This window comes from Sphaeramia orbicularis, chromosome 1 (assembly GCF_902148855.1).
Source record: "Sphaeramia orbicularis chromosome 1, fSphaOr1.1, whole genome shotgun sequence".
Taxonomy (NCBI): domain Eukaryota; kingdom Metazoa; phylum Chordata; class Actinopteri; order Kurtiformes; family Apogonidae; genus Sphaeramia; species Sphaeramia orbicularis.
The window spans coordinates 43,374,786-43,391,672 of NC_043957.1; the positions used below are offsets into that span (position 1 = coordinate 43,374,786).

The 16,887-nt window shown below is 40.0% G+C and overlaps 1 protein-coding gene across 1 annotated transcript in view; it reads left to right on the forward strand.

The window, feature by feature from the left end:
• Positions 1–16,887, forward strand: part of ctnna2 (catenin (cadherin-associated protein), alpha 2) — a 602,172-nt gene that overhangs the window by 59,899 nt on the left and 525,386 nt on the right. Inside the window, 1 exon segment of the mRNA XM_030138923.1 lies at positions 13,631–13,826. Coding sequence (XP_029994783.1) covers positions 13,631–13,826 — 196 coding nt within the window.

Sequence of the window (16,887 nt, forward strand, 5' to 3'; positions counted from 1 at the left end):
TTGAATGGCTACGCAGAGCCACAGGGATTTACTACTGAGTTGAGAGTCCACTAGCCACTGCTCTAGAGAGGAAAGGCCACATGGCATTTAATACTATTGATCAGCAATAAAACGGGAGGGCAAGGCACAACAACTCCTAATGTCTGAAGAAAAGGTTAGCTTCACCACTGCTGCAGCGTAATCGCTTATTACCAGTTAACTGTTTCCTGTCTGAACCCTAATGTTGAAGGCAAGTCGAATGTTGTTTTTTTTTTTTTATATCTCTATTAAACAGAAAGCAGCTTTTATGTATTTTACACTACACTTGGTTTCCAGTGTGTCTATTTGTTGTTTTTATTCATTTCCAGAATTGTCTGTTTACAGAAGCTGATTTTGTTTGGTGTGAGTTTTGGTTAGTTAAAGATTTTCCAGTACTGCAGCGACAAGGGGTGTTATTTCAGCACAAGACAGATATCAACAACAACAGAGAAGTATCCTGCTGAGCCAAGACTGTGCACCACCAGAATGCAAGAAGTTTTCTCATTTTTCTCTCTAATTCCCAGTCTGTTTTTAAATAGGACACAGCGCATTGTGTTTACATGTGGTCCCTCAAGTACTGAACTATAACATGAAAATGACATGTTACCACAGACTCTTTTACTGATTATGATGTCTGGAGAACCCCCGTAGTTTAACAAATGGCAAGATAATGACTCAGGCTGTTGAGTGTGTCTTTGTCACCCTCAAGGATTGTTCACACAGACGTTTTAATTCTCCCCTCATCAGGCACCATACAAGCCGTGGAGATTTTTGTGTCGAATTATTCTTTTTCAGTATTTGTGCTGCACACACATCAATTTTCCTCTTCATCTCATTCTTCTTGCACATCAGTGATGTATTGTGCAGTTTATCCTGTTGTATCATCCTACATCTTGTATAGCATGTACAATTGCAATTTAGGAGTTGTGATGCTATGTGGTATTCACCAGCCTGTTTGTTTCTTCTTCATACATGAACCCTATTTTGTTGTGTTTTGTATTGTGTGTACAGGTGTGCCTATGTTGCGTATTGTGTTCTTTGCTAGGGCTGGGTATCATGGCCAATTTCCATAATCGATTCACTTTCAATTCATAAGGTTCTGAATCGATTAATCACGATTCAATTCGATTCAATATTGATTTGATTCAGTATTAATTGATTGATTCAGATTAACTTAGTGATACCAAAGTACAATTTTGAGTTGTAACCTGATTATTTGACTACTGCAGTCATGCAACACATCAATACTGGGATCAGTATTTATATTAGAAAAGAAATAAATCTGACATTTCAGCGGGAAGTAGCTGAATCTGCTCTGAAATAATGAACAGGACACAAACATGTCCAGGTTTTTACAGTGGATCTGAACGGACTTCGTCATCTTTATTCTGTTTTATGGCTGGAGGCTTCGACACATTTGGGGGGGGGGGGGGGGGGGGGGGGGGGGGGGGGGGGGGGGGGGCGTTGCTCCGTGATTGTTGGTCGGAGGGGAGCGGGGCTGGGGGGTGTGCACGCTCCATGAATGTTGGTCGCGGAGCGTGGGGGGTGAGGGGTGGGGAGGGTAGCGTAACGGTCTGACATTGTCGCTCTACTCTTCCTCTAACTCCATACTCAGCCATAGGTGATAGTATGGATCCAAGTTATTATTCCAAGAATGACCAGCTTCTGTGACTTGCCGGACGGCCAGTTCCTTCACATTGCGGGTTCCGGTTTGAGGCCGGAGGACCTCCAGCGGAGGGGACTTCCCCTCCGCGTCTTTTTCGAAAGTGAGACCAAGTCTTCCCCAGGGGTTCACAAGACGGAGTCGCCCACGGTTCCGCGTACTCCTGGTCCTGCCCTGAAAAATCAATCTCATCCACTATTAATCAATTACGCAAAATTAAAATGAGATCAATCTAAGATCGATTAAATTGATTTTTTTACCCAGCCCTATTCTTTGCTGTCTATTATTTACTGGCTGAATGTTGTCATTTGCGAAATTAGTTCGAAATGGGGATGGCTAGTGTGACGTCACAAATCACTTCCGTGTCCAAACCCCTGCTGCTAACGTAAACGGTAATGGCTGCAGCCCAGGAACCGGTCACCTTTTTCCACAGTAACATCCTACTTTGCTGACTTCCCAAAGTTGGTTTAAAGAGTTATAAAAGTTAGTTTAATGCCAGGTGGAAATCTGACAGGGAAAGTTCAGGCGTCAATGAAAAAGAGGAGCTATGAGGTTGAAGTGAGAGCGAGTATCTAGCGAGCGTAAGGGTGTTAGCAATGAAGCTAACGTTACTGCACCCAGGTAATGCTAGCATTTAATTCGCTACATTAGAAGTACCATGGTTAGTTGACAAAATAACTGACAACATACACACATCATTTTGCTTTAAAGTTGCATATAGACACTAATGTTGTATAAGCTAATGTTTAGTGCCAGTACTAGCTAGCTAATGTTAGCTACTGATGCTAGCCAGGAACAGGTTTTTTCGGACGCTGGATGTTTGGAGCATGAGACGTTTTGCACATGGATGTTTCGAACCCTGGGATAAAGACATTTTGGACCAGACTGAGCACACTGATATACATATACACTATCAGTCAAAAGTTTGGACTCAACTGTTTTTTCTTTATATTCATGACTATTTACATTGTAGATTCTCAGTGAAGGCATCAAAACTGTGAATGAACACATATGGAATTATGTAGTTCGAAAAAATGTGACATAACTCAAAGCATGTTTTATAATTTACATTCTTCAAAATAGCCACGTTTTTCTTTGATTACTGCTTTGCACATTCTTGGCATTCTCTCGATGAGCTTCATGAGGTAGTCACCTGAAATGTTTTCCAAAAGTCTTGAAGGAGTTCCCAGTTATGCTGAGTACTTGTTGGCCATCTGCGGTCCATCTCATGCCATTTAAATGAGAACGTGAGTCCAAAGTTTTGATTGGTAGTGTAAATACAAGAAATATGTAAATATGTACAACAGAAAGATCGTTTGTCATTGTCAGTCTTAGGGGGACTTCATGTGTCACTCTTGAGATCATCTGTACATTTCAAAGTAAAATTGAAGTGGTTTGTCTGAACCAATAATGACTTTTGACTTTTTTTAACCGTAGATTATTGTTAAGGTGCTTGACAGTTACTAAAATGAAAGTATTTTGTCTCTAGCAATAATGACTTCAACCCGCTAGCCTACACTAAACTGTACTATTCATCATTTGAGATCCAACAAACCGTATTAACTTCAGCCATCTTCTCTTCTCCTTTTCGTCGGGAAGAAAGTAGTAATAAGAGATTGTTTTATTAATGTCATTTCTGTTGTTGCAACACGGGACCCAGCACTGCACCATTTTACAACGTTTTGAATATTCCGCGATTGGACACGGAAGTAACGTTTTCGACTATGATGATGTAGCGACTAGCCATTCTGATAGTGAAAGCATGAAAAAAAAGTTGATTCCTGCATTTGTAGTCTTATATGTTTCATTATAGTTGTCAAATTTACCAACACATGCCTTTTTACCTGTAACCCTATCAGAGCTTTGCATTTGTATGTTACTGTTGCATTTATTTAAAAGTCCTATCCTTTGCTTTGCCTTTTGCTGTAGTTATTTCTGCGACTGTATACGGGTTATTCTATATAAAGGTCCGTATTCTTCATAATAAGGATTGTTGTGTCTCGGAGGCTGTGGTTATTTTGGCTGAGAGAATGACATAACTGGATGCATGGAAATAACCCCAGTGTGTTGCATAAAATCCAGGCGGGCAGTGGTGCTAATACACACAATAAATGGGCTTACCCTGGGCCAATTACCAGCTGGCAGAAAAGGGCAAGGCAGCCTTTCCTAGACAGTGGATTTATTTTGTTGTGTATTAGACCACATTTGGATGCACTTGGCAAACATTACTGTGGCTCACTTCATTTCTTTTGCAAAACTACTTTTGTTTTTACCCCTTCCCCCAAGGGATCCTTTTGATTAGACTTTTTAGTTCTTATTTTGGACTTACCATTGGTATTTTAGGATTCAGATTTTTTTGCGCTAAAGTCATGTCATGCACAGCACAGCTTTATAAGAGTATTTATTATTTGATGTCACAGTTCAGTGCCTTGCAGCTATTTTCCCTTTAATGACCATGTGTACCCATAAATGCAGAAAAAAGAACAGCCTCTCTTTGGGGTGTTCATGTTTTAGCTGTTAGTCACATATGTCACATTACGTAACCGATATCTCACAGTTTTGAGGTTGTGTATTTATGAAATCTCAAGTGTGATAAACACGATGTGATGCCATTGGATGTTGTCCCACTTCCTGTCAACCATCTCTCAATTCTAGAAGAGTGAATTTAAACATTAATTTAGTTGTCTCTATTGCATTGTACTAAAATACATGTTCACTTACATTCAGTAAGACGTAACAACACTGGAACACTAGTGTCAGGGGAGTTTCTGAAACGCTGTTGAGGCCAATCCTCTCTTGTGTCACAGTTATGTTCTCTGTGTGTTAGAAGCATTACTTTTTTCTTCTTCTTTTTTTTAACTTGTCTTGTCCAGCATCATAACAGCAGAATGGTGGTCTAGCTGTCTTTTTGAGCTGAATAAATTTGCTTTGCCAAGGGGACCTTCATAAAGTATATGAGGCTCCCTGTGATATTCCACTGTCTTTATATTGGTTTTGTTGAATCACATTTTGATGCCGGACCTGACGTGAAGGAACAGGGGGAAGAGAGAAAGGGAGAGCAAAGATGAGGAGAAGAAAAAAGAAAAAGAGGGTGGCGAGGACCCTCATGAGAAAATATCAACAATACTATCAATAACAACTAGGGATGTAAACAATTAATGGCCTGTCAATTAATTGTTGATGAGAATTTGCTCGATTAAATTATTAGGATTCAATTAAATTGATAGGATTCTGTTGGGTTTCTGTAAATTGGCTTAGAGTCTGGTTTTGACCAACTCTATATATAAAGTGTCATGAGATAACATTTTTGTTGTGATCTGGCACTATATAAATAAAATTTGATTGATTGAGTGATTTGATTGGTTTTCCCCTGTAAGTCGCTTTGGAAAAAAGCGTCTGCCAAATGCATAAAAATTAATTGTTGGTTTTCCACGGCGGAATTTGTGGTTTCAACAGTAGGGGGCGCCACTGCCCAAACTAGACTTCATTGCTGAAATTGATTAACGGGGGAGTCACCCTGTCCACCTGTCCACACCTGTCCGAAGGCTGCAGGTTTGTCCGCGCTGCCACGCCGCAGTTGGGATAGTCGGTCGAACCGGATCATGGCGTTGCTGAGTTAGAATGGCTTTAGGGACATGGTGGAGTGAAACACAGACTGGTCCGTCTGTTTGTGGGAGCGGTGCACCCCCGCCTAAATACACGCACAAATGTGGGGTCAGTATTGGACCGGTCCCGGATGGAGCGTTTTCCCTGGAGGTTGGTGTAAACCACGGTCATCTGGACTATCTGGTCAGTGAGACAGAAGTTGAAAACTTCGTCCAGGCTCCTGATCCAGGCCACAGGTATGTCCCACATTATGTCCCGCGGTTACCCTGGTGGTCACAGGAAAACAGCGGGCGGACTGAAACCTCGATCCGTCGTGTCAGGTAGTGATGCAAAATCAGAAATGCCCATTTCTTCTAAACTACCCCTCTTTAGATCCATTTATTTTATTGAATTTCTGTTCGGAATTTATTTAGTTCTAGTACATAAATATCATTGCCTGTACTGTATCCAATAGTATGGTAAATCAATCATTAAGCAATACGACATGCTTTTTTTATGAAGTATATAAACAGTATTTAGCTTTTATTCTTAATGACCCTATCGAAAGAGAAATTCAGGTTCTCAGGAAAATCGCCACTTTGATCGATAAGGTCAACCAACAAACGATTAATGGATCAATCGATAATTTGCATCCCTAATAACAACCATGGTGATAATTATAATTATAACAATAACTAGAACAAGAACTGGGTAAACTGAGCAAAAAAAAGTCATTGAAAATAAAATAAAATAGTTAGAAGCATTACTAATGCCTTTCAGATCTAGCTGAGTTGTAACTTGAGTGTTTTGGCAAGTAGCTGTGCATATTTTGCAGCATTCATTCCCCATTTTCTTGATAGGCCGAGTATGAATTTGATGTCTGTCGGTGCTGAACATGTTCCGGGAGTACAAACGCCGGGCTATTTGTCATATCCTGTGTCTCTGTAAAAGTGACAGTGATTAAACTTGGATGCCTCAGCAGCCACAGTAAAAACAGCCGTGGTGTCTTGAGGACCTCGAGATGGAACGTCACTCAGCCTGAGACAAAAGCACAGTCTTCCCTCGCTGCAGAGTTTTTCCCTCCCAGGGATGTTTGTTAAATCTGATTTCCACGCTTCATCTAATCAGTGTAAACTCTGCTCTCATTTATGTTGGTCCTTTTAAATTAGTTAATAAGTTCACTGTCTGTGTTATTGGAAGTACCCAGCAGTGTGCAACTCCGCACTCTGCTTGCATGTATTTTAATTAGCTTCTATTCTTCTTGGTTCTTTTCTTGGTTAAATTGCAAAGTAACTCACATTAGTCACGAATGCTCCCACAGTCATTTTACACCATCACTTTATGTGTTCTGAAATGATCTCACATTTTAATGCTCTGCTTTAAGTATTATTACTAGTGTGCCAGCCCTTTGTGTTTTTCTCGTGGTATTCAGCTGTATGTGCAGAGGCAGCGAGATATTTTCATAAAAGTAGCACAGTTAAATTTATATGAAGGTAGATAAATTGTTGCAGCCACCCTGCAGGCGATGAGGTTATTTTTGGCTTATTAAATATACATTGAGCTTCTTTTAAGTCGCTGTCGTGGAACAAAACGTCAACAAGCTTCGAGTTGACAGAGTCATTCCTGTGGAAAGCCATATGACACACAGGGTGGAGTGGTGGATTTCACAGTCAGCCCATGTGTTAATGTATAAATGAACATCTGAAGTGCGATGAGACGTGCAGACACATGGCTTAGTGCATTCTCATCTTCTGTTCTATGGCGGCGCATAAGAAGGCATTATGCAAACATAGAAGTTAAAGGTCTAATTAACTCTGAGATTCCAGCAACATGAACCCACATATTTATCCACTAATCTATGAGTAAACATATCTAAGGACGACAGAACTGCCACCTCAAGTATATAGAAATCCTTTTAATAGTGCACAAATCTCATGAAGGTTACATCAGGTGTTGTGTCATATTATCAGATTGCACATTAAAGTAACTGCTGTTATATAAGCAGACAGTCCTAGCATGAAGCACCTGTAACAAGCATGTGGTTTAATTACGTTACAACACTATTCCTATAGATATATGTATACTGCAGCCTCTAATTCACAGTGTCAGTTGCCAGCTGTTGGCAGTGGATCTACTGGGTTATAGTAATGGAAGCAAACTAATGGATGTCATTAGCCCTGATTATGTACCTTAATGGGACTTTATGAAATGGAGAGTAATCATCTATGAAAACAATGCAACAATTCAACAATACGACTTGTATGTGTTTACTGTATTTGTTCCAAAGCAAATACCTAACCTGTAAGGTGCAGTATTTATGTGGTCATGTGCTGCTGCTTGTTCATTTTCTTGTACACAACAATACAGACATACCAGCAAGTGAAAGTACATAGTTATATAATTGCATAATGCAAAATAACATAAATGATTATGCCTCAGTAATGTTAATGCTTCTTTGCATTGTTTCTGCTGTAACATATGTAATGACTACTGTCATCTTAATAAAATTAGTACTTCATCAGGGTTGAGTCAGTTTCATAACCAGTTGTTTTAGAAATGCAAGCTTTGATGTGAAACAAAGAAAACACTCTTTTTCCTGATAGTATAGCCATGTTAATTAGGTGCATGGAACAGGCCACGCTTATGATGGAAGACCAGCACAGACAGAAATCCAATGTCTGCATCATTAACCGTGTACAATACTACAGATATTATGGATCAGACTGGATATACTAATATATCTTGTTAAATTATTTGCTGAATAACAGTCACTAGCAGACATCCAACAGGTGATTTTTTTCTTAAAAAAAGATTGTTGCTAAGCCAGTACCCTTAAACATCAATCAAGTGATAGAATAAAATGACATGCACCGCAACAGGTTAATCAGTCACTCCCATAGGAGGGAATATTAGAGTGAATGGTTGTTTGCCTGTGTAAATTAGTATTGCGATTGAAATGGCGACACATCCAGGGTGTACCACGCCTTCGCCTGTTTTGGTAGCAGGGATAGGCTCCAGCTCCCCATGTGACCCTTAAGTGGTTCAGAATATGAATGAATAAAAAAACATTAATGTTACAAATCCTAGACCCCACAAGCTCCTCCTATGTGGATATTTCTCAGTCCCTCCAGAAAAGTGCAGGCAAAAATCTTTCATTATACAGGCAAAAATCATTGATTACCTCCGCCAAAGAGGTTATGTTTTTGCCAGGGTTTGTTTGTCTGTCCGTTAGTGTGCAACATAACTCAAAAAGTTATGGACAGATTTGGATGAAATTTTCAGGGTTTGTTGGAAATGGGATAAGGAAGAAATGATTAAATTTTGGTGGTGATCGGGGGGGGGCACAGGGGGCGCCACTGATCAGCCTTGGCGGAGGTCTGCGCTCTCCGAGTGCTTCTAGTTATGCAATGGAATATGCAGGGTTTTTATGTGATTTTATGCAGTGAAATTGTGGGAATTTGAAAACAAAAGTGCAACATTTGAAAGTATGCAGTAAGTGGAAAAAACATGTTTGGATGAAAAAAAAAAAGATTCTTCTCCCACACCCTGTTCTAACTAGGCTACTACTGAAAAAAAAATGTCTAATTAGATTATATGATTAGCCAACATACAAGAAGCAAGCATACACTACATCACAGAAAGTGCTGGATATGTTTTAGTTCTTTATTTTCTAGCATGGCTCAAACATGGCTTTAACATTCCGGAGACACACGTGCCAAAAATAATAGAACTGCTTCCTGCTTCACAAACGTGTGGTAGAACAGGCTGTTTCAAGGCTATTAGAGCTTTTATGTTCATTTAATGTTATTATCGCTGCAGCAGAAACCATTTTCAAATGTTTGGCTATAGAAAAGTGGCTCTCCAGCATCAATTTTCTCTTGTAGTCCAGTGTACAGTTGCATGGGTTGCATGATTTTGTGTAGGACCCAAAAGAAACACACTTAGAGTTTCTAACCTTACGCTCCATTTAGGAGCCTACAACAACTGACAGTAAAACATAAACATTTTTTGCCATAGCTATAACATTTTTAAAATTTTTTGGTAGAAATGATTTTAACTTCACAACATTAGCAATCTAAATGGCCCAAAAAGAGTCACTGTTAATGGCAATGTGAGAAATGATGGTCTGGCCCTAATTCAGGTAAATTTTTTCAGACCCCCTCCTCGAATGCAATGATTTATTTTAGTGTGACAATGAAAAACCATTTACATTTGTAAGTGAGAGTGAGATCAGCAGCAGCTTTGCACATGCGCTATTCATTAGCAGTGTGGACGTGGAGTGGTGGGTCTGATCTCTGCTCTGACTGCTGCGCGAGGCGACTGTGAGTGCTGTGAAATGGGGGAGGGGCTCACAGCAGCACCTGCGGCTCGTTGAGGACAGTAACTGCAGAATGATGCGTGCTTCTACATCAGAGTCTCTAAAACACCAGAAAAGTCTCCAATAACACCAGAAGAAGCTGCTAAATTGGTTGCTAGTCACTTTTGAAAAAAAAATAAGCCACCAACAGGATTTGAAAAGTTGCCAGATTTTGTGAGAAAGTCACCAAGGTGGCAACACTGGTTTACCTTCTGTGGACGCATGAGCTAATGATGTTGTACGTCACATATTACATCTCTACCCACGTCAAGTTACAATGTAATATTTTTTTAAACTTTATGTGGAAAAATGCGGGGATTATGAATAGGGCCCGACCAATATGAGATTTTTGGGGCTGATGCCGATACCGATATTGGGGGCTAAAAAAAGCTAATATCCAATATATCAGCCGATATCTGATATTGGCCGATATATGAAATGAGAACACTGATCTACGCAGGATATAATAATCTTTTATCAGATAATTGTGGAAAGGTGCATTAACAGTTGCATAAATCTTTGTTTATCTGACAAAGATAATTTACACAACTTTCAAATGCAAACTATGCAATCACAAAAATAATTAGAGTAAAAAATATGACTCACCACAAAGTTATGTTTTCACTCACAAATTTTGATGTGTCTGCTTCACGGCACTACAACTTCCCATGTGGACTAAGGAGTAAACTGAGCATGTGCAGAGTGAATTAGGTGAGTCCTAAGTTGTTCCTGATTGGAGCAATAGCAAGAGTTACAACTGACCCGTGTTACAACTGTCCCCAGTCTCCCCTACACTATTAACACCCAGGCCTGCCTGCAGAATGAAACTGTGAGGTAGACAGTAAGTGCACGGACATGGGTGTGTGTGTGTGTGGGGGGGTGAATACTTCATAAGACAGGGGATCCGTGATTTTCGGGGTGGGGGTAGGGGGTTGGAATGGGCGGGTTAGCGGTCCATCCTCGTCAGAGAGCGCAGTAGCAGTCCGTGATTTTTGCCGGTGGTGGTGGTGTTGGTGGGGGGTCGGGGTTGGATTAGCAGTAGCTCTGTGATAATGTGATTATGTGTGTGGGGGTGATAGCGTCATTGTCAGAGCGGAGGTGAAAGTGAAACTAACTTGCTTTACTGTTCGTCTGACTCTCCGGGCAGCACACACACACACACACACACACACACACAGGAGCAGCGAGCGACAGAATCTCCACGCAGCAAAAAAGTTAATATATCGGCCACATCGGCTACATATTTACCGATGTTGATGAATTGGTGAAATGCTATAATAAATTGGCTGGCCGATTAATCGCTCGGGCTCTAATTATGAAATCATGTGAGCGCCGCATATTTCGCATATTTTTATGCGGAAATATTTTATTATTTAGGTGAATATGTGCCCTGTTTGAAAAAATGTGGACCCCCGCATAATGTGCACTATGTGGTTGATTACGCATTGAGTTATGCAATCGCATAATCGTGTTTTTCTGGAGGGACTGATTTCTGCTTATATATCTTCAAGCTAATGAACATCTATAAGGGGTGAAATGTATGTAAGAATGTTTTGCAGATTTTGTTATATTACTGAAAGAAAAATGAGCTCAATCAGAAAGTGTGAGCCGATGATTAAATTAGACTTGGATAACAGATGGTAAATAACACTAATAAAATACTAATATGAAGATAATTCTGAGCCTGCGGTGATAAAGGTTACCTGGTTCAGATTTCATTATCTGCAACAGACCCGGCTCCTCTGCCAGCAGCTAAAATGTCATCTTCATTTATGTGGTTGTTTTTGTGTGTGAATGTGTTAATGCATGTTCCTGCTCATTCCACTTTTTTCTAATGCTGTGGCAGTGTATACAGTGTTTGGGTGCTTTGTGTGTGAGGTGAAGGTAGTGTATTTGCACAGGTTTGTCTGTGCTTTCATGTGTAAATGCAATGACGAGTTATTGATTTGAAAACTTAGATTAGAATAAACACACCATTGCACTTCATAATGAGCACTCTTTCAGCTGTGCAAGATGATGTTGGGCAGATACATTGATGGTAAACAGATGTATCAAAGTTATTCATTAGGGCAGCCATGAGTAAAGACTAGACAATTAATGATAATGAATTCCTTTTTTGAGCAATGTACTTTGAAAACATCCATCTGTAAAGGCTGACTTTGCTTCATATCTGTGCTGCTATTCCTAGATCCATCACAGGAGAGGACATACATCATTAAAGTATTTATTCCAGCCTGGAAACGCTTAAGTAATGCAGCCCAGACAGGACACAGCTTTGCTCTTAGCAGCTTCAGGGAGCAAAAGCTTCTACAAACTAATCATATCGCCCCATTGTGCAACATCCACTGCTGTCATTGTGATACACCCACAGCAAACTGGAGTGTAATGAGAGATTGTGTCCATGTGCTGCCTCACTGGTCTTGGACAGACATTTATCTCATTTTTTTGAAGCCAAAGTATCACAGCATACATGACATAAGATTATAACGCATATTACATTATTCCTACAAAACCCAATTCTGTAAAACACCAAACTTGTTCTCATAAAAGTTGACCAAAAACTCACAAATTTCCAAAAGAGCTGACATCAGGGAAATGAGTCTTTTTTCTGTAATATTTTTTTCTATCCCAGCTTTTATTTCTGATGTTGGAGACTGTGACTGAATGTCTTGTCAACTGAAAGACTGTTCAAGGTGAAAGTATTTTTACCCCGTCCCCCCGAAGGGGAGCCAAGGGGTATTATTTTTGGTTCAGTTTGTTTGTTTGTTAACGCTCTAGCAGCAAAACTACTGGTTTAATTCATACCAAATTGGGATTATAGATTGCCAGTGACCCAGAGTAGAACCAGTTACATTTTGGGAAAAGTAGGTCAAAGTTTCAAATTTTTTATGAATTTAAAAAAAAATGTCTCCCCCCATTTACTTATAATGGGTGAAATCTAACATGTCTGTAGCAGCAAAACAATTGGTTGAATTCACACAAAATTTGGTTTATAGATCGCCAGAGACCCAGAATAGATCTGATTACATTTTGGGAAAAGTAGGTCAAAGTTCAAATTTTTTATGAATTTTCAAAATCTTCCCATTTTTTTTATAATGTGCGAAACATATGCATGGGGCAGGGTTTGTTGTGCTTCGCGCCACTTGTTGTTTTTATTGTTAATTGCAGGCCAACACAGTGGTTAGTGGTTAGCACGGTCGCCTCACAGCAAGAAGGTCCTGGGTTTGATTCCAACACCAGCCAATGGGGGGGGGGGGCTTTCTTTGGGGTGTTTGCATGTTCTCCCTGTGTTTGCGTGAGCTCTCTCTCTCTTCCTCCCACCATCCAAAGACCTGCGCTAATAGGTTAATGAGTTAACCTAAATTGCCCATTGGTGTGAATGTGAGAGTGACTGGTTGTTTATTTCTATATGTCAGCCCTGCGATGAACTGGTGACACGTCCAGGGTGTACCCCGCCTCCACCCATAGGTAGCTGGGGTAGGCTCCAGCACCCCCACAACCCTCTCGAGGACTAAGCAGTTCAGAAGATGAATGAATGAATTACAGGGGTTGGACAAAATAATGGAAACACCTTCACCTCAAGATGATAATGCCCCAATCCATACAGCTAGAATTGTTAAAGAATGGCATGAGGAACATTCTAATGAAGTTGAGCATCTCGTATGGCCGGCACAGTCCCCAGACCTCAACATTATTGAGCATTTATGGTCAGTTTTAGAGATTCAAGTAAGACGTCGATTTCCACCGCCATCGTCTCTAAAAGAGTTGGAGGGTATTCTAACTGAAGAATGGCTTAAAATTCATTTGGAAACAATTCACAAGTTGTATGAATCAATACCTCGGACAATTGAGGCTGTAATTGCCACAAAAGGCGGACCTACACCATATTAAATTATATTTTGTTGATTTTTTAAGGTGTTTCCATTATTTTGTCCAACCCCTGTATGAATTGCTAAAATGCTATTTGTTGCCTGTGTAAATACTCATTCCCCTCTCCTGTTTCCTAGGTTACTACCCTGGTGAACACCAGTAACAAAGGGCCCTCCAGTAAGAAGAAGGGCCGCTCCAAGAAGGCTCATGTGCTGGCAGTGTCTGTTGAGCAGGCTACCCAGAACTTTCTGGAGAAGGGGGAGCAGATTGCCAAAGACAGCCAGGACCTCAAGGAGGAGCTTATCGCTGCTGTGGAGGATGTTCGTAAGCAAGGTGAGCTTGTTGGGATTTTTTTTTCGTAGGCAAAATACTTGAGCTTACAATTGTTGTACCTTAATATTGCTTTGGTGTTTGTCAGATAATTGCTTTGTGAGTGTGTAATATTCTTTTTTTTTTACATTTGCAACCAGGCATCGAGTAATTCCTTCTTACTCACTGCAATATTATTGCTGCTTTTCTCTTTTTATACAATATTTTGCTCAAAAAGTTTCTGCTGAAAACTACCTGTTCATGCCACGACAAGCAGTGATTACAGTGAAGCACAACATTAAACTGAGCAAGTGACACAAAAAAGTTAGCAGAAAGAAGAGGCTGCAGGTACACGACAAATGAAAGAAAACACCTACATAGTGTACAAATAAAGTCAGAAGAGTGTCAGAACTCTACTGGAGGTATGAACTCCCTCTCTGTGCTTTAATGATGGAGGTGTCATCTCAATGCGTTGGTTTAAAGTCTTCTGTCGCTGTTCAGTTCAGTTTAGATCTGATGACTGTGAAGACCATTACAAATGATTCACTCATTCTTATTTAGTGAGGTGTTGTGCCCTATGGATGTGGACATTGTCATCCTGGAAGAGAATACTCTAACCAGGACACAAAAATAAAATATATGTCATCAACAGGTGATAATGATCACAGATGACTTTATAGTCGTTTGAAGTAACCCTTCTCTGTAGGGTTCAAGCATTTAGTCCAGCACTGTTCTCTTGATGTGGGTTGTGAAGAATATGATGAAAAAACTCAGCTGTTATCATTTATTTGTACATCTCTCTGTGGACCACTGCCATTGGTATGTGGTTAACGAGGAGTTTATGCACTGCAGTCCTGTTACACTGCCTGGCCAAAGAAGTTAAACACACAATATTCAGGTCCAGTGAAGTACAGGACACATTCGCTTTGGCATTATGCCTCACAATGCTTGTGCAACATCGCAATAAGTGTCACAGCATTTATTTCCGGCCACAGTTATGATAATTATGAGCCAAGATCTTGTATTGGTGATGCAAGAGTCAGACCGCTGTGTAAAGTCTTCTTCATCACATCCCAGTATTTCTTTATGGGGTTCAGGTCTGGACTCTGAGGAGGCCAATCCATGTGTGAAAATTATGTCTCTTGCTCCCTGAACCACTGTTTCACAATTTGATCCTGATGAATCCTGACATTGTCATCTTGAAATAGGTCTGTGTCACCAGGGAAGGAAAAAATCCATTAAAGTTAAAACCTGGTCGTTCAGTATATTCAGGAAGTCAGCTGAATACTAAGTTTTGGACACATGACATTGTTGAACCTAGACCTGACCAAATGATGCACCTCCCGATCATAACACCTTCCCCACAGGGTTGTGCTATAGGCACTAGGCATGATGGGTAATCACTTCAACCCCCTCTGTTCTCCTCCTGATGTGTCCATCACTTTAGATCAGAGTCAGTCTGACCTTTTTCCACTGAAACACAGCCCAATCTCAATACTTCTACAAACTGATGGATGTTTAAGAAAGGAAAAGCTACTGCACCAGAACTTGTTGCAGCTGAAACAGTAGTTATCCAGTGGAAGGCTTCTTCCTATTTACTTACTTGAAGCCAGGTGGTAACTTTTAGCCCAGGGGTGTCGAACTCATTTTAGGTCAGGGGCCACATCCTCCTAATAGGATCTGAAGTGGGCTGGACCAGTGAAATAATTACATAATAATAGATAAATAATGTCATTTCTAAACTTTTCTCTTTGTTTTAGTGTACAGAAGTAAAATTACATGATGAAAAGTTTGCCTCTATGAATGATTCTTTAAAAAATGTGAATAACATGAATCATGAAAGAATTTAAATTTATTATAAAAAATAAGTGCAATTTTAATAATAATAATAGTCTGCCTCAGTTAATCATTTACACATTATTATCATTATAACTTACAGATCACAGTGGTTTTACAAATACACATGAAAATTGCACTTCTCTTAGGACATTTCAGGTTATTTGCATTTTTTGTGAGAAGATACCTTGCACTTTTATTACACTTAAAGAGAATTTGGAGTTAGTATTTATAGTTATCATGATAGTATTTTACTGGTATGACCCACTTGAAATCAAACTGGGTTAATGTGGAACCTGAACTAAAATGATTAATATCTTCAGTGTAATTCTCCCACAGGCCGCATCGGACCCTTAGATGGACCAGTTTTGGCCCGCAGCCCACATGTTTGACACCCATGTTTTAGCTGAACAATGTACGACATCCCTCTGTTCTGTCAGATTGTTTTTTTGAGGTGACTGTGATTGTCAGTGCAGGATATGATTAGACTGAGGACCAAATAATGTATAAATATCAACCTCTACAAGAATCCATGTGACCCACTGCAAACATACACCGAAACCACGTAATGCATCTATTGTATCATAACAGGATGCATTCCTCTAAAATGTCCACACATTCTTCTTTTCCATGGCTTTAAAGGTTGCATATTTAATGCTTTAGACTCACATTTTAGGAAAAGTACTGACAACAAAAACTCTCCCTCAGACCAATACGCATTTATGAAGCTAAGGTTTTGAGGGACATCCCATTAGGAGTACATTATTATTCATTTGCTTAGGCTTTTACTTGATGCATGCAGCCTCATGAATGTACTGCCTGGAGTTGTTACCCTAAAGTCATGCATCGTTAACGCTTTGACTGTCTGTCGTGGTGCTGAAGATATTTCAGAAGCCCATTCTCATTACTGACAATTTGGGAATTTTCAAAGGCTTCACACAGAAGCTTGAATATAAGTCCTCGTTTCAACTTATGCTACTCTTCTTCTTTTTTTTTTTTTTTTTCTTAGGAGCTCTTGTTCAGATGCAGCAATGTCATAGTTGTTTGTAGTTCCCAGAAGTTTGCCTGTGCTGAGTGAGAAAGTCAGTGAGCCTTTATGTGAATCAAATGTTTGTCCCCAGAATGGAATTGCATTCCCTGTTCAATAACTACATCAGCAGAAAGAGCAAATGGAGCTCAGCATATGTTGTGTTGTACCCATATTCCTCATCCTGCACTGTCAGCTCCACTTGGCCATTGGTGCTGTTGA